The 24,866-nt window shown below is 43.6% G+C and overlaps 1 protein-coding gene and 1 long non-coding RNA gene across 2 annotated transcripts; one reads left to right on the forward strand and one right to left on the reverse strand.

The window, feature by feature from the left end:
• Positions 1 to 439: 439 nt before the first annotated feature.
• LOC135307649 (complex I assembly factor ACAD9, mitochondrial-like) lies at positions 440 to 11,741 on the reverse strand. The gene is made up of 16 exons (XM_064432055.1): positions 11,640 to 11,741; positions 11,365 to 11,471; positions 10,552 to 10,652; positions 9,812 to 9,890; positions 8,731 to 8,905; positions 8,059 to 8,132; positions 6,762 to 6,837; positions 5,997 to 6,067; positions 5,547 to 5,666; positions 4,793 to 4,921; positions 3,960 to 4,039; positions 3,344 to 3,470; positions 2,563 to 2,640; positions 1,948 to 2,076; positions 1,134 to 1,206; positions 440 to 683 (listed from the first exon to the last, which is right to left on the reverse strand). Exons 1-16 carry the CDS (start codon positions 11,659 to 11,661, stop codon positions 583 to 585), a joined length of 1,542 nt encoding a protein of 513 aa, XP_064288125.1. The 5' UTR covers positions 11,662 to 11,741; the 3' UTR covers positions 440 to 582.
• A 3,443-nt stretch (positions 11,742 to 15,184) lies between these two features.
• On the forward strand, positions 15,185 to 21,498 carry LOC135307650 (uncharacterized). Its single transcript, XR_010368342.1, has 3 exons — positions 15,185 to 16,339; positions 17,108 to 17,674; positions 19,813 to 21,498. It is a non-coding gene; the product is annotated as an uncharacterized LOC135307650 (long non-coding RNA).
• The last annotated feature ends 3,368 nt before the right edge of the window (positions 21,499 to 24,866 follow it).

Consider the following 24,866-nt stretch of genomic DNA (forward strand, 5'->3'; position numbering starts at 1 on the left):
ACCTGTGTTAAAGCTGTGAACAGTCACAAGATTTGTTATTCATTCCTTTGCTTTCCCTTCCAGCTTTTTGATGAATTCTTTCTCTCTATTTAGTATAGTTGTAGTGTAGTACTTTAATATAATATCCTCATATATCAGCCTTCTGAAACATGGAGTCAAGATTCTCATCTCTTCCCTCATCCTGGAATCCTCAAACACAGGTATACCCAAGTCTTTCAGGCTTGCTCAGTGAATGAGCAGCTGATTGAAGTACAAAAATACTGAGAAACCCCACAGTCCCTTCCTAGGAAGAAACATCTCCCCATCTAAACCTCACCTGTCTTTATCCAGTTACAGGGGAAACAGACATATATATATATATATATATATGTATGTATGTCTGTAATAAAATAACTTCAGCTTTAAATGAAATCTCTGTATTTATCCTTTTCCTATGAAATTTTGGTTAGAAAGAAGTTTTATTTTACACAGTTACATTTAGTAAAGACATTAAATAACAGATGCTTTTAAGATGCCAAATACTGGAACTGCAGCAAATTCCTCCCTGACTGACATTCATGAGTGCCTGCTCTCAGGGAGGAATCAGAAGGTCCTGTCCAGAGGGTGAGAGCAGATGTATGCCCTCTTCTCCAGGATCTGCTTTGCAGCTTTTTTAATGGAATCATCCAGGTTTTCATCAGCATCTGTGGAGAAAGAGAGAAAAGTCAACTAAGGGACCACAAAGAGCTGTTGTAAATTTCTTTCAAGAAGTGTTTTTGAACACAAATGCAAGAGTGTGAGGGCCAGGAAGAAACTGAACATTCTCTATTGAAAAAGATTGGTTATTACAGACTGAGCTTCAGAGACCCAATGCCCAGCTGGTCAGTACTTCCCAAAGAGTCCAAATCCCTCATTTCTATCAGCTACTTGTCAGAAGTATATACATGAAATGTAGATATTATATTCCTCAATAAGGAACGCTGGCAGTTGGCTTTAGCTATGAAGTGAAGAGACTCTTTTCAACAGGTTCCAGCTCTGCTGCTTGTTTCAATTAAAAGCGGAGCCAAACTCTTTTGTTGGTCACATCAAACTCACCTTTTTTTGATTACAGTCTGAAAGACAGAAGAGCGTAAGAACTATTTTATAGTACTTACATTTTTCTAATTGAGCCATGGCATAATTATTCTTGAAATAGGCTTCTGTGCAGAAGATATTTGTAAGAAGCACCTGGAAAAGGAGTAAAACTGAGTTTAAAAATAGTGAATGAATTTCATAACAAAAACCATGTAGTAAGAATACAGTAATTGAAACATCTCAAAGCTCTTTGATAATGGTGCCCTGAACCCCAGTCATGTGCAGTGCAGCCTCAGCTGTCCCTTTGAGGCCAGAGAACTGCCAAGGCTCAGGGCTGGGATGAGCCTTCGCCCAAAAGCTACTCCAAGACTGATTGGGAATCAATCCAGAGCAGGGCTCACACAAAGAGCAAAGTCTCAAGGCCAAAGCCAAACCTTCATCACGTTGGATTTGTTTTCACACTGATCTGGAGCAAATTTTTCTTGACCTGCAACACCACTGTTACCATGAAACTTTACATGAGCTACTAAATAAGCACTGTCCTTTCCTGTCCTGAGCTGTGCTGCCCAAATACTGTTGTGCTTATGTGTTTTTATTAATGATTATATGGAAAGAGCTTGGGAAGAACTGCATGGTGTTAACAGATTTGAGAGAACGTGCAGAGTTGTGGTGAGGTTCTAAATGTCTGTGTATGTGTTAAAGAAGTATTTTAAACATGTTGAAAGTGTGCAGCTCAACAAGCAGAGCCCCTGAGAGGCTCCTGCACTCTGGCAGGTTTAGCCACGTTCTGCTGCACTTTTATGGGAGAGTTTGCTGTAATTCCCCAGAGATGCAGCCTGCCTGCTGCCAGGAGCACAGCCTGAGTGGGAATGGTTGGTGCTGAGGGACACTCACCTCGTGGTCATGGTTCCTGAGCCCGATGCTGATGGAGCGGCTGGCCCGGGAGATGGCTGCAGTCATTGCATACAAATTAATCACCACATCTGCCACTCTCTTCAGCACCAGCTGCTCATCCACTATTGTCTGGGAGAGAGAAAATCATTATCTGCTTGTGGTTTGCCAATTTAAAACTTTAACCAAATATCACTGTCCATACTTCATGTTTAGGTCCAGCTTTATTTCGCATAAACCGGTTCTAGCCTAGGTCAGAAATTATCATTGTTAGTTTTGGGTTTACTAAGCTGCACCTTTTAAATTCTACTTGTAAAATTGTAATATTGATGTGTGCCTTAAACCACTTTGTTAAATGCCTGTAGCAGCAGGATTTGTGCTTACACAAGAAGAAAACAACCAATTCACTGAGGGTGCTGGTACTTTGGTTTTGGTTCTAACAATGTAACTTGCCCATTACACTGAGTACCTAATGTCAGTGTGTTTTCTCACACCCAGTGAGAAGGTGTCATGTGAAGGAAGTGCTGGTCCTGCCACACTCAGTCGCCTGCAGGTTCCAGTGGGGCCCTGAGCATAAACTATTCAGTAACAAAGACAACAGACGAAATAAATAGTTACCTTGCCAAACCTACTTAGCAGGCCCCTGACTGTAGTTCCAAAATAATAAACGTTTTCTTCAAGTTTCTTGGCATTCTCCTATAAAACAAAACACAAAATAGAACAATTTGAGTAGTCTTATAACAGAAAAGCAACATACCCCCACCCCCTTTAAAGAGGATACTGGATTTTCTCTTTTTTAACATTCATCCACCTTGCTGCTAAAAGCCAGACAGGCGCATTTCTTTCTCTCAAAGATCCATTACAATTTTCTGGAGTTTACCCTCAGTAACTTTTAGTATAGGCTTATGATAACAAAAGTAACTAACAGAACGCCCCATGAAAAATATACCTTATCTTTTTCCTATTAACAGAACATTCATTTTTGGTCATAAAAACCTTTTCCTAAGTGATTAAGCAAGTATGTGTATGTGTAATTCACAGTCATTCTGACCTGAAACTCTGTTCCAATTAAACAGGAAAAACTCCTGTTTTGTAACTAACCTTATAACAAAGGGCAGCTATTAAAAACGCTTTCATATGGTGAAGGCTCAATTTATACAAATTATCCAAATGGATCTAAAACTGGATTTGGTATAAACACAGGCTTAGAGCAGCCTTCATCCTCCCTTGATACCTGGACAATAACTGTAACTTCTTACCCTGTCATGGTGCCAACATCTGCTTACCCTGGAAAATCTCACTGCCCCTAGGTATACATTTTGGTTTGCAAAAACAGGAGATGAAATTGTGGCAAGCAGCAAAGGGAACAAACACAAGAGCTCAGCAGAGAGGCCCTTACCTGGAGGCTGGGATGCACCACCCCACTGTCACCTACAAGCCCCAGATCCACCTTCCTGCCCAGGGTGTCCTGTAACCTGGTCAGGAACTCCCCCAGCACCACTCCCACGTTTCCTTTCTTGATTGCTCTGAAATGTTGGGGAAAGAATGGCTGTTAAAAAAAATTCCAAGAGGTTCAGACACAACCAGTTGGAATTCCAAATACTTTAGCACCAAGTCCTGATCCACTGCTGTGAAGTCTGGAGAACAACTGTGGAGCCTTAAGAGTCATCAGCTGCTCTCCAAGACACCCACAAGGAATTCCAGAGACCAGTACTCAATATGCACAATGCAGCTGTTGTGCCAACACAACTTCATTCAGATACAAAATATTCATTACTGGTCTTGAAAGAAATAATTACAGCTTGTGTAAAAGTCCAAGATAAAATGCATTAAATGCTACAATTCCTAAATCTATGAACCATCCCATTAAAAACACAGAGTCCCTGTAACAGTGAACTTTTACAGACAATAAATAGAAATACTGCAGGTATTCCCTGCAGTTTATCCTCTTATCTATAAAGTTATCTGATTCTGATTAGTTTATTTAAAACTATTAAGAATAAATAAGAACATACTTAATTTTGTCAGTTAAGATCTTCCCTGCATGCTGCATCCCTGTCAGTGCAATGTACATTCTCAGGATTTCATTGGTGCCCTGGAAAAAGCAGAAGAGAAAGTGAGAAGGTGGGTAACCAGAGTTTACAATAGTGTTTTCCAAGCAGGTCTGTTGTGCCCCTGTGCTCTTCCCACTGCTCCAGTACCACATGATGACTCTCCCCACACATAAACTGCCGCCTTTTGCTTTATCTCAGTTTTAATTCTGATTTCATGGGGCATTGCAGAAGTTGAGCCCCTCATCATTAAACACACAAATATACCCCAATGTAAAAGAAAACAGACAAAATGCATTTTGATTAAAAATGCTCTGCACTGTTCCAGTGAAGGAATATTTGAATAGTTGTAGAACTGCTCAAAATGAGCTGAGTTAAAATCAAGTCTGACAGTGAGTCTGATATGCACACGATGGGTCACTGACAATCCAGCTTGGAATGAGAACAAGCTTCAGAACCAACTTTTCTTTTAATTTAAATGCCCATCAATAAGTTAATTAAACATCTAAGTTGATCTTTTATGAGTTTCTCTGCTTCACTTGTGAGAAGCACACAAGAGGAAAGGTTACTGCTGTAACTCACACTGTGGTCAGTCTTTAAAAGCCATCATAGCTTATTTTATTATAGGGAACTACTATTGATATTCCAAAGAAAATAAGGTTAGTCCTGCAGTTTTACTGTTAGAGACTTTGCAGCTGAAGGAACAAGATCCTGGTCAATCAAACCTTCAGGTTTCTACTCCCCTTTATAGGAGGTGTGAACTGCAGTTTGCAGAAAAAGGGGATCCTGGTACTTGCCTCAAAGATGAGCAGGATCCTGGTGTCTCTGAGGTAGCGTTCATAGGGATAATCCTTCATGTAGCCAAGGCCTCCAAGGATCTGCAGAGCCTCACTCACACATGCCCAGGCACCTTCAGAGCTGAACACCTGCCATGGAACAGGGTTTGATCAGCAGAGAGTAGATAATAAATCAGCAATAAACACAGGATGCCCTGCTCTGGGGTTGTATCCACAGGACACTGCTGCAGCGTTTTCTGTGTGTTACACCGGTCCTGGAGCAGTATCCCTGTGGCTCAGGGGTTTGTCAAATTTAGTGATGCAATGCACAGGGCACTCTCCACATTCCAGGGACAGGGGCAGCCCCACACAGGGAGAGCAGCTGCAGCTGCTTGGCTGGAGCCCAGAGCAGGAGTTTTCTGCAGTGACCATGAGGGACACCCTGACAGCCACAGCCTGGATATTCCACAGGGTTTGTTGTGCCATCAGCTCCCTGGGAAAACTGGCACAGCAACAGCTTGGCCAGGATGGCAGCTGGAGTGTGACTGAGTGTCCCAGTGCTCATGTGAGGCCTCCTCAGACGCCAGCTCAGCGGCTGTGACATTCTCAACCTGTTCCCTGCAGGTTTTATTTTGCACGAGTCTGAGCTTGTGGGGTACAGACAGAACAGTATCTGTCATTCCACCTGGCTGCAGTGCTTCTCTCCTCTAAATGCAGCCCTGAGTTCTCAGCCCTCTGCAGGCTGAACACTGAGCCTTTTCCCAGCCCTGGTTACCTTGACCATGGCAGCCTCGACGGAGCAGTCAGGGAAGCCTGGCCTGTCCATCATCCCTGCAGTCAGGTAAGCCATGCTCTCCATCACGTAGGCTTTCACAGCCATCAAACAAAACTTCTCCTGCCACACAGCAACAGGAGGAATTGTACAGAAATTCAGATGCAAAAGTCCACAATCAACCCTCAAACTTAAAAAGACCTGCAGTTCTTATATGTTTTACATCATCAAATTAATCAATCAATAAAAAGTACCACTTTGAAACAACAATAAATAAAAAATACCTTTATACATTTATCATTCTGGACATTTAAAAGATCAGTGTACAGAAGTCAGCACCAGGTTCACACAAATTTCTAGCAAATCCTTTAAACCAGTACAGCCAAAATACACCCAATGCAATCTATGTCCTGGCACTTCGCACAGAGATTTAGGTGTTTCATGTTTTGTTACCTGAATTAATCCAAACTGGCTGAGTTTCTTATTGAATTGTTTCCTGGTGCAAGCATACTCTGATGTCAGTTCTTCAAAGAAAGAAAAACAAGTCATTCTCAGAAGGGCTGTGACAGACCATTCCAGCAGCTGGTGTCCTTCCCTGGGCGGTGACATTCCAGTCTGTGCCCAGGAGCCCCCTGGCTGTTCCAGAAGCAGCACTTTGTGAAAATCACCCTCACACTGATGATGTTGACCAAGTGTGGGACCAGCCTGTCAAAGGCTTTTGAACCAGAGGTATGAACCTGTACTCTTAAGAGAAGTGATCAGGTTTGGTGCTAATTGGTTAGAGAGACTTCTGTTACTGTTTTGGCTAATAATTGGCAGAAAGCAGTTTTAGCCCTAGTTACTGTGTGCAGCTTTGAGCCAGTTATTCAGGTGGGAGGTTCCAGGGGAGATTACACCTTCTAAAATCAATAGTACAGAGGTTTTTTTGTTGGGAATAACATTTTACCTCAGGGAAGTCCAACAGAGGCAATAACCTTCCACTCTATGAACTGAATCTACACTGTACAAAAGGAAAAAGACCTTTATTTCAAAACCTCTGCAAGCAGGCTTTTAATTTAATTTAATTTTTCAAAACCATATTTTCGTGTTTTAAAGTTATCAAAGCCTGTTATGACAAGGTCAAGACTCCTGCTCCCACTCTGAATGTCCTGCATGATCTGCCTCAGGCAGAGCAGTTTCTGCTGGCACCCAGCCATGCAGAGCTCCCAATTCACCCACCTATCAACTTCTTAATCATTCCAGCAGATGCACTGCCCATGCTAAATCTTCCACTGTTGAGGATATTCATGGCAACCTGTGAAGAAACAGATGGGGTTTAGGCCACATTCTCCTTAGGTCACTGCTTCCTGCTTCTGTGTTCCCTGGATTTCACTCCTCACTGGGACACACTGCCAGTCCTGGAGAGTGCCCTCACATCAGCCACCACAGCTCTCAGCATCCCAAGGAAAATGCTTCAAAACTGGGCTTTTCCTGCCACCCATTACATCCAATTTTGTATCTGAAGTAGATGATCCGGTGACTTGGAAATAATCTCTAATTAGATGAAGGTAAAATGTAGATAAAAATGCATTTTTCTGCAGCTGGTAAACAACATTCCAGCTGGACAGCACGGCTCCAGTTTATCAGATGAAGAAAACCACAGTATTTCTCCTTGCAGCTGACCTGTGATGGCTGCTCTCTGCCTCAGGTGGCTTTCAGCAACACATCACAGAAGGGATAAGAAAGGAGGTATAGAAATGAAATACAGACCAATAATGTAAAAAAAATAGATTTTAGAGTCTGGTGTCTGTAGTGTTGTTTCTCAACATGGGTGACTCATGTCAAAGCCTGTTAGGAAAGAAGTCACTGTCCTACATTTTAACTTGTCAGGAAGGCACCATAACAATCTTCTTTTAATCTCTACTACATTAAGGAAAATAATTTCTTTTAGCACTTAGGCCTGGACTTGCCTGCTACAGCAGGAGTAAGAAATGGAGAAGGAGTAAGAGCAGGTTAGCAACTCCCCAGGTCACACTCTCAGAGAAAGGTTACACAGCAAGGCCACCTGTGGTTTTCTCTCCTGGGGTCCTGCCAGCATTTCCCTGTGCAACAGGGCAGCCCTGGAGAAGCACCTGACAGCCAGGGCACCTTGGAGCTGGGCATGCCTCCAGCACTCCCTGTGACATCCACACAGCCTGTGCCAGGGTGTCTCCCTTCCCACATTCTGCTCTGGAACCAGCAGAGGACATGTCCTCCATTCAGGGCAGAAGGGCAGCTGAAGTCACTCCCTCTTCTGAGGGGACACCACAACAAACAACCAAAAGCCCAACAAGAAGAGAAGAAACACAGAAATCTGAGATGATGGCACACTGTGCACTGTCCAGTGACACCAATTTACAGATCAATGGGGGAATCTCTCCTCCTGTACCCTAGAGTGTGGCAGTGCTCACACCACCCACAAGGAAACTTCAGCACGGGGGGAAACAGCCTCCTTCAGACTTCTATAAATCACCAGTAGTTATTCTCCACTGCTTACCTTAAATCCCCCTCCAACTTCTCCAATTACATTCTCTATAGGCACTTTGGTGTTTTCAAAATGTACTTCACAGGCTGAAACACAGAATTAACACTTGATCAAATATGACACAGAAATACTTAAAAGACATTCAGGAACTTAAGTCACTATTTGTAGCAGGAAATGAAGTCTTCCTAATGCATTGTTTATGACAGAATTATACATGCTTTGCCAAAGAAGTGAGAATTTGGGAAAAGGCTGTAGTTGACATCAGTTATTGATGTAAAATATTTAAAATATTATGAATATACACTGTGTAAACAGAGAACTACAGTTTGGTCTTTATTTCTAGTTCTAAGGAACTGACTGAACAGTCACCAAGATGGTGAAAAGATGCAATCATTACAAAGCTTAGAAGAGCTGAAGAACGTGGACTTCTAGATTAAACCTACTGGCCACTGAGTCTCCTGAATGATTTCTTTCACTGCACAGTGAATGAACTCCACAAATTGGATTTCTTATTTCAGACCCTGCGTCAGGAAGGGCTCCTGGGAAAAGCCAGCTAAAGAAACATGAAACTTATACTGTAACATGGAATACGTATTGATTTGCCCCTGAATTCAGATGATCCAACCAAAATAAAACCTTAAACTATGAAAACAAGTTCTGCTAACAGTTTTAGGTGGCTCTTACTGTTGGAGCCTCGAATGCCCAGTTTATCCTCGGGTTTCCCATGGGTGACGCCCCCGAAGTCCCGCTCCACGATGAAAGCAGTGATTTTATCCTTCACCTGCCCGTCCTTGTCCACAATCTCTGTCCTGGCAAACACTGTGAAAATACTGGCCAGGCCACCATTGGAGATCCAGACCTGTTTTGAGAGAGGGAAGATATGTAAGAAAGGTAAATGTGCTGATTTTGTGGGCACAGCCCTCCAGGGTTTTGTAACAGGCTGGGAAAAGAACAGAGTGCTGAAAAATTGCTGTTCCTTCCCTTCAGTTCTAATGAGGGTCTGCTCCCAGGGTGAGCACATTTCTGAGGAGAGCTGACCACATGTGCTCAGTTTAGAGCAACTTTAAAACCAGAATGTAGTATCAATATGCATTAAATTAAAATCCACAGTGCATTTCCACAAAAGCTGGTCCATCCTGCTGCTGCTGGCACCTGAGAGATACAGGGGCAATGTAGACTGGACAAACCCTGTGGCCAAAAATTAACTCTGATGAGAAATTCTCTGATCAGCCTCTCCCCCAGGGTGGGTCTCTTCACACCACAAATGGATCAACAACTACAGACCAAGTCTGCAACGCATCCAATACTGCTGAAACCAGGACATCTCTGATTTCTTCAAGCCTGGCTTTTGTCACGGTTTCTTTTAACAGAAAGGTTCCAAGCAGACCTATTTCTAATTAAATATCAAGTTGTATTTTAAAATCTAGCCTGCAGAATGAAGAGATGTCAAATACAGGTTCAGGTTTCCTTTTACCTAAGCTGTCATGGAAGGGGCTGATTTACTAAGAAACCAACCCGCCCTGAAGCTGAACACACAAATGGCCAACAGAGAAAGAACCCAGGGTAGTTTTCCATTTTCCTTACCAGGAGTTTAATGCAGTCATTCTCTAACAATAATTTTCTATTCCCTTTGTGCCTAATCTTTTTGACAGGGTCATTCTCCTCTAGCTTGGAAACCTCCCAGTTCCAGACTGATGCAAAAGACAAGAACACTTCCTACATTTGTAAGAAACCCCTTTCCTGTTCCCAGTCTGTGAGTAGGTACCTTGGAGCCATTTAACAGGAAGTGTTTCCCATCTTCACTCAGGGTTGCCCTTGTCTGGATGGATGCAGCATCACTCCCACTAGAAAACAAACAAGTTATTAATGTTTAAACAAGTAAACATGCTTTAAAAAAACAAAACTGCATATTCCCCCTCTTTCCTATTCTGTAAAAAGGAGGGGGTCTCAAATAGCAGTATATAAATTTTAGCTTTTAACTAACAAGGAAGCTCACTAGATTGAACAGTTCTAAAAGTTACCTGAGGGGACATTTCTTCTCATTACCATGTTATCAGGATTATAACCTGACCAGAATGTGTAGAATGCCACAAAAGCAACATTTTGGAGCTACACTTTGAGCTATGTGAACACACAATGAGCCTCTCACTTAAGTGACAACAAAAATTCTTCCTTTTAGTTTTGGTAGCTCCTTCAAAACAGGCTTTTATGTTTTGAATAAGAACTGAAAGCATCCCAGAACAGTCACAGCACATTATTTCTGACGTAGCACAAAGCAACCTTTCAAGTAAATGAATTCCTGGGATGAGAACAAGAATCAAGGATTTCATGGACACTGCCAAAAGCAGCATGCTGGGGAAAGAGTAATTGGAGTGTTCCTTGAAATACCAAAACTAAGCCACAGATGTATATACTGAAGCCATGGGCCCCAGATAAAGAAGCCTGAAGGTATGAAGCAATGCAGCTAAGGCAGTGAGCCCCTGTGGGGCTGTGGGGCAGCAGCACCTGCCGGGCTCGGTGAGGCAGAAGGCAGCAATGTGCTCCCCCGAGGCCAGGCGGGGCAGGTACTTGGCCTTCTGCTCCTCGGTGCCAGCAATGAGGATCCCCTGCAGAAACAAGCACAGGAAACTTTGCAGCATCACCCTGTGGGAAAAGAGAGGGAGCTGACAAGCTCCAGCATGTTTAGAAAGCTTCATCTGCAAGTTTTATGGCATAGCAAGAGACAGTTTAATCAACAAGACTGTATTATTTGTCAGTCATTAAAATATTTTTTCATTAGCATTCTCTGCTCAATTCCACAAGGAATCTTCTCTTGCTATAACAAACTGAGTGTGGTTTCAAGCTTCTTTCTGCCATCCACCCAGCACTAAAAAGGTAAATACCTATGGCTATATTCAAGTTCAAAACTGACACACTTTCTCTCAGATGAGTTATCTCCTCTAGGCCCCCCAACATGCAGCCCCAGCCAGCCAAAGTTCCTCTTTTCTGAATTCTTTCCTTCCTCATCACCTGAGCCCCCCTGATACTGTTTCAATTCTATTTATTCTAGGTACTTTAGACAAGTTTAGCCAATTTAAAAAAAAACAACTTGGACTCATTCACCTAAGAACAATTATCCTAATAGTAACTTCCTTGTGTACTTCCTATGCAGCCTTTCTGTCTCACACTGAACCAGTGGCAGAGGCTGCTGCAGACACCAACAACCTGATTTATGCTTTGCCAGTAATTCTGATTTGCTCCCCCTAAGCCCCACATTTTTCACTTCACCTTTTCCATGCAATCTGTGCAGAAGCCCTGGCCCCAGAGCAGCAGCATTACCTTCAGCCCAATGGCCTGGTGAGCTGCCAGGGTCACTGCAATGGAGCCATCCAGGGAGCTGATTTCTCCCAGACGTGCATACATGGTGTTTGACAGGCCCAGCCCACCTGGAACAGGCACCAGGTTTTATTTCAGTACATTTTTTGTGCCACTTCCCCGCTCCCCCAAAAATCCATTTCAAGTACAGAAATACAGGAATGTAGCAGCTTTAACTGGAGAGGTACAAAAGCGGCACAAAATGCACCCCTAGATGTTCTTCTGTGGCATTTACTCACCATATTCCTCTGGAATCTGCATGCCAAAGAGACCCAGGTCCTTCAGTCCTTGTAAGGTTTCGGGTGGGATTTTTGCATCTTGATCGATTTTCTTCGAGTCCACTACAAATAGAGAATTTTTTCTCATTTAACACTGTGTTTCTCAGTGCCCAGAGCAGCTGGGAGGCTACAGGATTCCCCCACCAGGGCCACAGTCACTCATGACCCTTCTCATTCCCAGCTTCACAAGAATTTCTTCTTTCTAGCTTCAGCCTGACCATCCTGTTTGTCCTCATGACATATTCAGGAAAAAGACTTGGAAATGGGAAAAATACAGCATTTATTTCATTTTCTCAAACATTTCTACTGGTTCTGCATGCCAGCAGATTCCAAGACTGGAATAAGCAAAGTATTTTCAGGATTTTCTATCTGAACTAAGTCTAGGTCGTGAATACAAGAAAAAAAAAAGTACATAAATGAGGAAATTAGAAAATCTTGTTCTTAGGAGATTTTAAGATTCTTGGGGGATTAAGAGAGCTGTTCTGTACCATGGCAGTGAAAACAAACAGGAATCATACTTTCTCCAGACTCCATAATTTGACCCTTTTATTCCTTCCCTAAACATCAGGCTGTTTACTCCATGAACCATGTTTCCCCCCACAGAGCAAAGAGTTAAAAAATGTAATTTGAATAAATCCTTTATTTACTGTCAGTGAGCAACACTACAATTTTACAGTTAAAATCACCTGGATCTTGCCAATTGTGATGTGTGACAATCACTGGCTTCTCCAAACTCCTACAGAGTTTGGAAAACCTCTGTCAATGGGAAGGCTGAGACAGTGCTGTTTAACTGCCCCAGAAATTGCTGTCTGTGCAAACCACTATTCTGCAATTGCTCTGGAATTGGCTTATCCAAGGCAGCACGAATGGAAGAACACCCTGCAATGCTCTCTGGAATGCAGACGGGTAATAAGGCCTTTCCCAAATGGAATTATTACTCTAATACTGAAAAAACAGAAATGCTTTTGATTTTTCATAACTCCTCAACGAGCCAGCATTTCTGAGTATCTCTGCTGCATTTTGCCACGGTCAGTTTTAGCAGAGTAGGACAGCTATAAAGTTCTAGGAACTAGAACTAGGAAAAAAAAATCACAATGTATGAAGTAGTTAGAAGCACAATTCAGCTGAGCTAAAACCAATTTCAAATCCTATCTTTATCCCAGAATTCTTTTACATCCTTGGTTTTTCCCCTGTTTTGGAGATTTAATTCTTCTGATCAGCACCCAAATACTTCCCAAAAAAGCCACAAATGGACATGCTACAGAATCAGCATCACTGTGTGAGCAGCAGTAAATGCATAAACTAAATTAAATGTTTGAAACACCTCATGGAACTGCTATAGTGAAATAATTTTGTAATCACTAAATCACTTGCATGGATAAAAACACAATAATATACCTTCTTCATTGAAGAACTTTTCAACAGGTCCCACAAACTGGTTGATTTCTGCCAGTTCTTCATTGCTAATTTCTGGGTAAGGAAAAACTTCTTCCTAAAATAGGAGAATAGGAGAATTATTTAACAATTTTTAATACACGAACCATGCAGTTAAAATAAAAATCATGGGAGATATGCCTTGCAAAGACTCTAAAACACTGTGCAAATTAAGAATTGTGGAAAATGTCCCGAAACAGAAATAGGGCTCCACAGGACCCAACTTTATTTCACATCAAAACCAGACCAGAGGGTGTTAACTGAACAACAGAAACATGAGGGAGAAATCAAGAGATCTTTTAAGAACCACGAGGATGCAAAAGTTCTTCATCACCCATGAGTTTTAACCCTATTCAGGGACTGATAAAAATGAGTTTGATGTTTCCAAAGCTCAGCCCATGAGCACTGTCCCTTGCGAACACCCAGCACATTTCACCTGCTAATGCCTCGAGGACAAAGGTGAGTGAGCCCCACCACTCCTTATCATCCCCAGGGTGTTCTGGCCATGAACTGGAAGCAGCACAGCCTGACAGGTTGGAATTGGTAAAAAATACAAACAAGGAACACAAGGAGTGGGAGGCTACGTGAGAAGAACACTTCTGATTTTTACTGCCTTTCCCCTTTTAAACAGAAGAATTTATCTCTGTCCACACAAATCTGTTCATGGTACTCTGAGCAATATATCAGCATCAAAAATTCAGGACCTGTGAAATGTTAGAGGTTTTCAGAAAGCTGCTGTGTTGAAACTTGAGGGAAGAAACACCCGAGACACATCTGTAGAGGGGTTTAACACAGTGGAGCCTGAGTGCTGCCTGTTTTAACACCTTATCTGACAAGCTCTGTTGAAAGAGACTTTATTGCTCAACTCATTTCAGTGGATTTGAATTATTCCTTCTTTCCGTTTACTTCACCCTGCAATCTCTGATAAATGCACACTCTAAGCCCTGCAGTAACAAACTCTGCTTAATACAGCGTTCCATCTCAGATTTTAACTTCTTTGTCCAGTGGCATCTCAAGGCACCACAAGAACACCAATCTTTCCTACCAAAACTGTAGGCAGAGATTTACAAGAAGCCTCCATCCTTGAAGAACAACCAGAGGACGAAGCCATCCAAGTTCAGCGGCATGCCCAGAGGGGGAGCACGGCGACAGGCAGCGCCCAGGGGACCCGCGGGGCTGGCAGGCACAGGGGCTCTCGGCGTTGTTTGGGTCACTCTGAGCCCCATCGCCTGTTCTGTGTGCAAAGGCTCCCTTCAGTTACCCGGCTGCAGCTGAGGGGCACACAGAGCCAGGGCAGGGAGCTCCGCAGGGCTGGACCCGGGGGCTGCGGGGCAGCCGGGCCGGGCCGGGCCCTGCCGAGGGCTCACAGCAACGCCCGCAGCCCGGGCTGGGATGAGCAGCTGGGAAAGGCCCTGGCGCTGCTGCGGACGAGCCCCCGGTGCGTGCCAGCCCCGCTGTCCGCCGGTGAAAGGGCAGCGACCCCCGGGCGCGGCCGGCCCCCACCGCCCCCCGCGGACCCACCTTGCGCAGCGTGCCGAGGAACAGCTCCTTGGCGAAGGCGCGGCGGGGCGCGGCCGTGCGCAGGCCGCGGGGCCGGCCCGGGGCTGGGGCTGGAGCTGGGGCCGGGGCCGGGCGGAGCGCAGGGCCCGCAGCAGCAGCAGCACCGCGCTCATGGCCGCGCTCGGCGCTCCGCTGACGGCACCGCCGAGTGCCCGGCCCCGCCGGGGCGGGGCACGGCCCGCAGCCCCACAGCCCCGCGGCCTCACCGCCTCACGGGGCGGCGCTTCGCTCGCAGGAGCCGCGGGGATGTGCTCCATCCGGGTGACCTGCGGCGGGCACGGCCCCACAGCCCCGCGGCGCTTCGCTCGCAGGGCCCGCAGTAACGCCGCTCACGGCTTCCTCACGGCTTCCTCACGGCTTCCTCACGGCTTCCCTGGTGCCCTCCCCGGCCCGGCAGCTCTTGCCCGAGCCGCACGGTCCCGCCGAGAAGCAGCTCTTGGTGCAGCCTTTGAATCGCCCTCATGAAGCGAAAGCCGCGGCGCAGGCCAGCCCGCGAGCAGCACCGCAGGCAGGGATCGCTGCTTCCCCTCCTGGAGCTGCGGGACACGCTGGGCTGCAGCGTGGAAATCGCCCCCGAATCTCCCAAATCCAAGCCTAACTCCCCCTGCTCCGTGTGTCGGGAGCCGGGGCAGGATGGTGTGGGCAGCTCCAACCTCCCCTGAGCGGCCCCGCACTCCTGCAGCCCTTCCCGCACATAAACAAGTGTCAAAGACCTGTCTGCTCGCTGTGCCCTGCGAGAGCGCTGCCCTGCACCGAGCATCCCCCTCCTCCTTCACTTTCCCTGCCATCCCTCTGGCAGCAGGTTTTGTCTTTTTTTAAAAAACCCAGGTGCCAAACCTGTGTGAAATTACTGATATTCACTGAAATCTGGCTGAGAAGCACTCAGTGCTCCCCTTCTGTACGGGAGGTCACGGTCAGTTTTGTGGCACCATCACCCCCCAGCCGCTGCCTCACCTGCAGGTGGCTGGGGCTGCTCACCGACACAGAAGGGCTGTTAAAGGCGTGTTGAGCTTCATTTACTCAAGGGTAGAATTAATTTGTTTGAACTATTTATTTCAGATAAAATAATCCCTTTAAAGGCTGCTGCTACTCTGTCATTTTAGGCATGTCCATGTCCACCTGCCTTCACTTTGCTTTGGTCTGTGTGGAACTGCAGAATGTGACAAAATGGCATTTGCAAAAAGAACAAGTAAACACAGGCTTAATGAACTCACTTATTTTGCTTCCTGTACTTATGACTCATAAAATGAAAATCCTTTAATGTTGTAACCCAAATAAATTGCCATGTTGGTTGCCTCTCGACTGTACTGCAAGTAGGGAACAAGAAGGGCTGAGAGTGAGGGATCAGGAAAAGGTAAGGATGTGCTCAGCTCTGATTAAGTAACATTATCCTGCTTCTTTTGCTTTTGAAGGGTGGAAAAGCAAGAGGTGATGTCTAATGCTCCCGGGCAGCAAACAATGGGTGGGGAACGCTGAGCTGGGTGCAGCACTTGGCAGTCTTTGGGGTGCAGTGATGAGGTGCCAGTGCTTGATGGTATGGATAGAAGGGGACACGCCTCAGCCTTGTGACACGTGGGGTTAATGGGGCAGAGCCACACCATGTCCCTCTGAGGGGACCTGGGTGGCACTGCCACAGCAGTGTCACATCCCAGCTCTGGGCAGGAGAGGTAAAAAATGATAAAAAAATTAGTTTTTTATCTTCCTGGGCAGGAGAGGTGCAGGTCCCACAACACCTGCCAGACTGAATATCAGGAATGAAAGGGTTAAACTGAGGCCACCCTCTCCTGAGACAAGTCAGGCAGGTTCTGGTGATGTAGGGGTGATGTGGCAGCTTGAAAGAAAGGATAAACAGAGCGTGGTACAAACTGCTTGAAGAAAATGATCCAAAGAGTGAAAACAAGGCTGGGCAGTTGGGAAGCACAGGGAAAAGATGCCTCATCATGAAGTCCACAAGAACTGAGGCAGCAGCCAGCACACCCCACTCTGTGTGTTCACTCAGCAAGCATGAGGATGGCATTGTGGGGATATCCTGAATAAATAAACACCTGGGGTTTTCCAGTCACAGGGGGTGATATCACACCCACAGCATGAAACTGCAGGTGGACCATCACTGGCACAGAGAATGCTCTGTCCCTGCGCTGGCACCAGTGGTGCCACACCACAGATCTTGTCCCATCCAGTGCTGTGTGTAACCACAGCTGAAATCACACTGCTGGCAGCTGCAGTTCTCTGCAGAATCCCTCCACCCTGACCTGACACATCTTCAAACTGCCTTGCACAGAAGTGCACCATCTACTAAAAAAAAAGTTAAAACAGTATTTTTCTCTTTTGCTTCAGCAATATGCCCAACCTTTTCCTTTCCCCACTTTTATTTATGACTCCTCTCTGCTGTCTCTGCCACTGAGGTATTCATCCACGTGTTCCCATCATTTCAGGTTCCCTTCCTGGGCCATCCAATCCCTCAGCTGTTACAGCTCCTCATAACCCACATTTTGTGAACAACCACAACTCCCACAGTGATGTCCATTTCAGCCCATTCCACACAGAAGCGGAAAAATTTCTTCCTGAGAAGGAATTAATGCAAGAGAAGTGGAGATCAGTAAATGACTACAATAAAAATACCCTTCAGCTTTCCTTTTTATTCTTCCATATTTTTCCAGCAGCTGCTTAAAAACTGGTATTCAGCAATAAAATGACCTGATAACATTTAGGTCTTTGAGACATAGATATTTTATTTACTGAAAAAGTGTTACTAAACCACTTTACAAAAACATTCACCAGGCTTTGCAGCACTTCCAGGAAAATACATACAATTCCTCTTCTCTTTATGCAATCATTGTTTGCTCCTGTTCAAGCTGACAGATGGTATGAAAGTTTTGCACTTGACATCCATAATTGTCTTTCCCACAGGCGTGTGCTCATCGATGATGTGCTCATTGCATCACCTCCTGACTTGGAACATTTTTTTAAAAAGCTGTTTCACATATGAAATCCTGGGAAAGGTGAGGGCAGGAACGGGTATTTCCACTTTTGCTCCTGGTTGTGGGCTGTGCAAGTGATGTGATGTGTTTGAAACCCAGATGTTAACATGGTCACTGTATAAATACATCAATAAATTCGTCCAGGCTCTTGTCCATCCACACTGACTGGACTGTGGCCATCTAAGAAACCACCTGAAAAATAAAGACCCATTCTGTTAGTCAAAGGGACTCTCACAACGTTGCAGGGAAATTGTCCATCAGCTCTGCCATGTTAGATTAAAAGGAAGCACTAAATTGCCTCATGTTTTGAAGTATTTTATATTTTATTTCACGCTATAATTTTTTTTAATAGCCAAATAAGATTTAGTTTCTCAAGCAAGGGAAAATGTGCCGGAGAGTGTATTGAATTCAAGTTTCTGGCTCAGCGAGGGGAGGTGACCTGAGCTCAGTGCAGGAAAGAAGCTGTTGCTGTGGGACTGCACCCAAGGAGCTGTGGGCCAGCCTGGAGAGTGCTGCCTTTATGTCACACCCAGGGGACAGTGATGAGTGAGAGGCCAAGGCTGGCTATAAAAAGACCTTGCAGCAACTGGATAAAGCACATCTTGGCACTATTAATGGATACAGAAGGGACATGGGTCAAGAAGCTCTTTGCCAAAATAACCTTCATTGCACTGTAATGTCAGAGACAAGGGAAGAGCTCCATGAACTCAAGAACATTTCATTAATAATTATTAGTACAATATTAATAAACTATTATTTACATTATTTATATTAAATAATTTAAGTATTTCTATTAAATAATTTATTTATATATTTATGTTAAATATTTCTATTATTAATTTAATTTATTATTTATTTATTAGTTCAATGAGACATCTGTTTCTCCCTTTACTCATCTGGGAAGAGAAACAGATGACCCAAAATGCCAGTGCTTTTTCACCAGCTTTTTTTCAAAGGCATTTCAAATTCCTGCAGTCAGAGGAATTGCTGAGGACATGTCCCCTGTGGTTCACTACTAATATATAGACAGGTTGGGTTTGTGGGGTTTTTTTTTTGGTGTTGTTTTTTTTTTTTGGTTTTTGTTTTGTTTTTTTGTTGTTGTTGTTGTTATTGTTTGTTTTTTGGGTTTTTTTGTGGGTTTTTTTGCATGAAGCTATGCTGGCAGTCTGGAAATTTGTGAGGAGGGTAATGGAATATTGCAACAGCCCAGGAAACTGCATATTGTACTAGTAGAAAAAAAATAGGAAGAGCAGAAACAAAGTTTCCTCCTCCTTTAGGCACAAAATACACAAACAAAAGATTTTGAAAATGTACAGATTGGCATAGCAGAGGAGTTAGCACATAATCAAGGACATTTTTAAAACCTGCTGAAATGCCATGAAAATTCAGGGCTATAAACACGTGGGATTCTCCAAGTCTGAATTGGAATATTCAGCACATTCGTCACTGGGCTGGAAAATGTTGCTGCTCTTCCAATTTCAGGGGTTGAAGGACAACAGAAGCATCTCAAACTCTGCTGATTGCAGGGGTGTGTTTGGTTGGTTGGTTTTTTGGGGTTTGGTTGGGGTTTTTTTGGATGTTATTTTTAATTACAGCAGAGTCATTTTTTGGAGCCTGGTGTAAGGGCTGAGGCAGAATCAGAGACACGAGACTACCAGAAAGATGGCAAGGACAATATACAGGATGAATCATTAAATAAAAATGTTCTTCCTTGTTGGAGATGGGCATAAAGAAATATTAGCCAGCAAGTGAAGGAATATCAGCCAAGAGAACACGGGGAGCTGGTGGAGGGGGAAGATGCTCAGGGGGTGGGCACCTCCCTTCAGGGCCCCACACTCAGCTGAGCTCTGCTCCTATAAAAAATCACTACAAAGTCAGACTGGCAATGGTTAAATGAACTAATTTCCAGCCTTGGTTCACTCTGATCCCACTGCTGAGTCACAGAACTCCTGCACCGTCCCTGCTTCTCCCACTTCCCTGGACACTCACCCAGGGCCCATCTCCTCATCAGAAACCAGGCACTGTGCTGTGGCAGAGCTGAGAAACTGCAGAGAAAAGACATTTCCATCATGCCCTCCTAATATTTCATTTGCCTTGGAATGAATTTCCTCTGCTCATCTTGTTAAAGACAGATTATTTTTGCTTTGCTCATTACACAGACCTGTCTAAAGCACTGTGTCCAAGGATGAAAAATAAATGAAAGCTCCAGTGGTGCCGTTACCCAGCAGAGCTGATGGATTGCACTCTCCTGTGGCTGCTTTCAGCTGCTGTGTCTCGTGAACCATGCTGCTAATTTCACATCTCAGTTACTGCAAAAATGCTAAATAAAGGTTTTGTTGTTGTTGTTTTTTCCATTTTATCCCTAAAAATGTGTGATTATTCACATGGCAAAAATGATAAATCTAAAGATTTGAAAAAGTGAAGAAGTGATGGCTTCAAGTCAGCATCATGCACACACAACTTTCATTTAAGTCTTGCTTAGCTGAGGAAGTACTTCCAGCAGAAATATTAATTTAAGATTTTCCTAACTTTCATGACCAGCCTCATCCTGAAGTTGATTTACTTTTGCTGAGTAATACAGGATTTGTCTTTAATTCTTGAAATAATAGGAAACAGAAAGAAGGCTTACTTAAAAAAAACTACACCTAAAATGAATTTTTTGTGTGGTTCAGATATTTCTATTAAATTGGTTGTGCTATGTTCCCTTCCAGGAATTTTACATCAACAAAATATGGCACCAAAATCACTAAGCAGGGTAAAAATCCAGAAAGATTCCTTTGGAAAAGGTGTATTTAATGCAGCTGTAACACAGGGTGGAGATGAATAAAACACTACACAACTATTAAAATAAATATATGCTAAAATACCATACCTGTTTTTATGAAACTCTGAATCAAAATCAATCATTAAGGCCAACTGGAAAAAAACAAAGTTAAATAGAATTCATTGATTGTTAAGTCAACAAAAATCTGAAGAAAGATACAGATAAAACATTTGAAGATCTTTATTTTGTTTTTCTGTCCTTTTAATCTTGCATTTCTTTATTTCAACAAAAAAAAAAAAAGGCAAAAATTCTTGGGAAAGAACCTGTTTTTAAAAAGTTTCTATTTAGAAGAGCTTGAGAAGTTGTTTATTGCATGACGACTCATTCCCACAATCTGTGAGTGCACTGCCACGTGCAAACCTCTTGTCTTCTCAAAATCTGCTAAAGTTCTACAAATCCTAATTTCTAAACCAGGAATAGAAGCATCAGTGAAGAACAGCTCTGCAAATTCTTCTACTTCCACTAGAGGATGTTTCACTGGTCACCTTCAAAGGGCTCCCACAGCTCAGAGTGGCACAGAGGATGATGGTAAGTGGGTACTTACCTACCAAAAAAAAAAAAATTGGTGAAGATGCGCATCCTGAAATTACAGCCCTCCAGAAAGAGGTCATAGTTGACTATTCCCACAAAATAATTCAAGAATGTCCTAAAATTTGTAGAAAACAGAAGCAAACATAGTGTTTAGTTTAACTGACAGCTGAGCATTAGCTTGGCCAGGCTTTCCAGAACACACTACAATCTCCTGGAAAGGCTGGAAATGCACCAAGTTCAGGGCACAATGGAATATCCACAGGTGATTGTCAAAGTGTAACTGCAATTCAAACACTGGGAAGGTCACGTGTGGCAAAGGATCCTTCAGGGCTGGAAACTGAGACACACAAACAGAGGACAAGGAGTAACTGGGCAGTACTTACTCGGTGCTGGGCTGAGGGGTCCGGGGCTCCCTGCCCGTGGCCACGAGGCACTGCCAGCTCCTGGGGGTTCCACGGAGCAGCCCAGGACTTGACCCTGGAAAGGACAAACGGGGCCCTGCCCAGGCAGGGCACAAGTGCCCTGGACAGGAGCTCCTGAGGCTGCGTGGGGTCAGCTGGACACACAGCCCCTGGGACAGAAGGTCTCAAAGCTGCCAGCACTCTCCGGGGCTCGAGGGTTTAGGAATTGTCCACCAGGACCTCTGCTGTGCCTCCCTGTCTGCACATCTGGGTGCTGGAGTCACTCTCTCCCTGTCTGCACATCTGGCTGTTGGATTCATTGCTCTTTAGTGACTCTAGAACTCAATTTATTTCAGCACTACCCCACCAAGCTGAGTGAGGACGGGTCACAGACTCCACTCACCACCTCCTCCACCTGATCCTCAGTTCCTGGCCCCTCTGAAGTGAGCAGCACAAATCCCACTGCCTCAGCAGGGCCAGGATACCATTGGAAGGAATTTCCTTCATTTCAAATATGAAGAGTTGAAGCTCTTGGATTGCATTAAATGAGAAACAAAGAGTTTTAAATGATTTATTTGATTTCTCCACATGATCACAGTTATAGTTTTACATCAATAGGGTCTGTTACTACTTACAAACAGAATGCATATTAAAATGAAAGCACTCCTTTCTTCCCCAGAGTTACAAAAGGGGTCTCGAGCCTCCCCAGAACAGAAGCTTCTTGTAAGCATAATGATTTTTGAAGTCTTTAAGAGTCTGCATTCAAGACCTAATTCTAACAGTTTAATACAACTCAAAGCTGATTTAAGTTCCTAGCAGGAGATAGGCAACCTCAAAGTGACTGCAGACTTATAGTAATGCTAATTTACACACTATGTACAATTTAGATAATTCTCTATTCCCCCTACTGGTCCCATTTTCACCACCCCCTTTTCTCTTTTCCAAATTGAATCTTGTTATTGGTTCCACTTTTCTTTGAAATATATACACGAGAATCCATTTTTCAGTCAAGAAGTGCGATGGTATTTTACAAGGGAACAGCAAAATGCATGCTTAACTGCAGAAAACACACAGCTTCATATGGAACAGCAAGTCAACATCTAGAGATTCAGTGTTTAAATATCTGCTGACTGTCTTTCAGCTCATTTTATCAAGAAACAAGAGGCTTCTGCTGCATGCAGTACATGATGGGAAAATCATTCTACACTGTATGTTAGACTCTTTTTTTTTAGCAATACAAGACGCACATTATATTAGGATGAACTTTGATTTTTTGTTTCTTTACATTGTTTTACATTTCATTCTTAACTTAAAAAAATAAAAACCCCAAATATATATTTGATTGTTGTCCCAGAAAAGATTTTTTTTGTTGTTGCCACACCTTCATTCTTTACATTTCCCTTTCATTTGCCCAAATCAACATTACTGCTTTGCCACATCGTTTATGGGAAGAGAGAATCACGGTCAGTCTATGCAGTTCTGTACCAGTTTGTAATTGGCAATGGTATCTGATAAAAAACCCTCTCCATTCTACTCCTGTCTGCAGGCTGAAGAATTCATTTTAATTCATTTTCTTAACCCCAGGCAGTGTTAAGTGCTGGAATTCTCCCATTCTAGGCACGACCCACACTGCTCTAAGCAACTGTTGATCAAGGATGGAGTCAGAGAGGTTTTACTATGACCCTATACAAGCAGCAAAGGTCTGGAGACTTGTGCTGACACCAAGACACTTTTGTTTGGTTGGAGTACATAGAAACACATAGTCTAAGAAACAAAACAGAACAAAACTAGGAAAAAAAAAAGTAAAGTCCACTGTTTCTCCTCCCTGGCTTGAAAGAGCAAGAACAGAGTTTCCAAATCCCGTGCTCTCAGGTTACCAGTTTTGGTTTCTAACCAGCCTCCAAGTGATCTGTGATTTCACACTCCCTGCAGGCCCAGGGCAGGCACATTCTCCTCCCAGTGTCCATGGAACCATGTGGAAATGTTTCTGTGCATGCACATTTGTGACATCTCCTCAACACTTTGGTTCACAAATACATTGACTGCACATGGAAAATCAGTGGGCAGGCATTAAACTGTGGCTCACTGTTTAAGCACAGAATATATGTAACTCTAATTTAAATGAATGAAAGGGTTTTTTAAACACAAAGCAAATGCAGATCTGGGAGATTTAACACCTTCAGCGTTAATCAACACAGTGAGTCAGATTTTCCTCTCCACTGCTACTGCATATTCTGCCTTTATTCCATCTACAGAATTTTACTTCCATTATGCCTCTGCATCTGAAACAAGTACAGACTCCATCACCCAGTGAAGAGGAGCTTTCTTACCTCTGTTTTAATTAAAAGATGCAGTTTCTCAGAGATGTTTGCACCTAAATGGTTCTTCATCTTTTCTGGAACAACCTATAAATTACAGTTAGACTCTACTATTGGTACAGATGTATGAAGAAAAGTCTACATATTGAAATATGTTATCACTTCAACTAATATCAACAGTAACACTGATATATTTTGCAATTATACAATATGTAGAGTGTAGCCTCACACTAATAACATTAGATGACATGCAGACAGTTCTACTTTCCCTTATAAGAACAGTATATATTTTTTTAAACTGCAAGGAACAGAGCCTCAGGGGACCCAGGTGAGCCCTCTTAAGGTAAGCCGCAGAATTTAGAATAGAATGAGTGACACAGAAAAATAATAATAATCACTTGTTTTCTTTTCATGGAGATCATTCTGAGGAGAAGGAGCAGAAGGGGAAAACATATTGCACATGTGTGAAACAAACGTGAACTGCTGGAAACAAAAGGCTAAACTCTAGATTGCTGTATTTGCTCTCTGTGGAGGTGAACAAAGTGCTCAGTTTGCAGTTCTGCTGGTATTGTGGTATCCATGGTATGAAAGGGAAAAAATGACTGAACCTCTCCCATCCTCCCCACGCTAGAGATGCCATGAGCAAGCCAACAGGACAAGTCACTCTGTTGCTCCCATGTCCTCCCGATTTGGGACGCTTTTATTACTGTTTGTTTTCTGTTCCACAGAAACCCGACTGGTTGGAGCTGTGATTACTTTTACCCATCTCTCACTGGAACTTTTTGCTCATCCTCTTCAAGGTTTGCTTTTAGGCTGGTACAGTTTTGCAGTTGTGATTCCTTTGTCTCTACTGTTTAGGTGTTAAGTCCTTGCAGTGGCTCAAAGTGCTGAAACTACAAAGTAGGTGCCATGGATAACTTTGTACAGGATTTCGGGATACAAATTGTAGAGAAATTTGCAAATTGTTTGGTTACAACACATAAGCAACAACAGCACAGCCTATTTTTATGTGATGTCTTGCAACTAACTGGACTATGGAAGTGAAGGTTTGAGCATAAACTCAGCCTGCTGAGTACTGGGTGTTTCAAACTAACAAATGTGATGAGTAAAAATGGTAAAGCCACTTCATTGCTAGCACA

This window comes from Passer domesticus, chromosome 9 (assembly GCF_036417665.1).
Source record: "Passer domesticus isolate bPasDom1 chromosome 9, bPasDom1.hap1, whole genome shotgun sequence".
Classification (NCBI taxonomy): domain Eukaryota; kingdom Metazoa; phylum Chordata; class Aves; order Passeriformes; family Passeridae; genus Passer; species Passer domesticus.

What these genes read in the sequence shown, in the direction of transcription:
- LOC135307649 (XM_064432055.1), bottom strand. Translation starts at nt 11,661, where the DNA reads ATGCAGATTCCAGAGGAATATG. An exon ending in TCCTGTTAAATGGCTCCAAG is followed by an intron (nt 8,906 to 9,811) that starts GTACCTACTCAC and finishes CTCTCAAAACAG; the next exon opens with GTCTGGATCTCCAATGGTGG. An exon ending in TCGAGGCTGCCATGGTCAAG is followed by an intron (nt 4,922 to 5,546) that starts GTAACCAGGGCT and finishes GTTCCATGGCAG; the next exon opens with GTGTTCAGCTCTGAAGGTGC.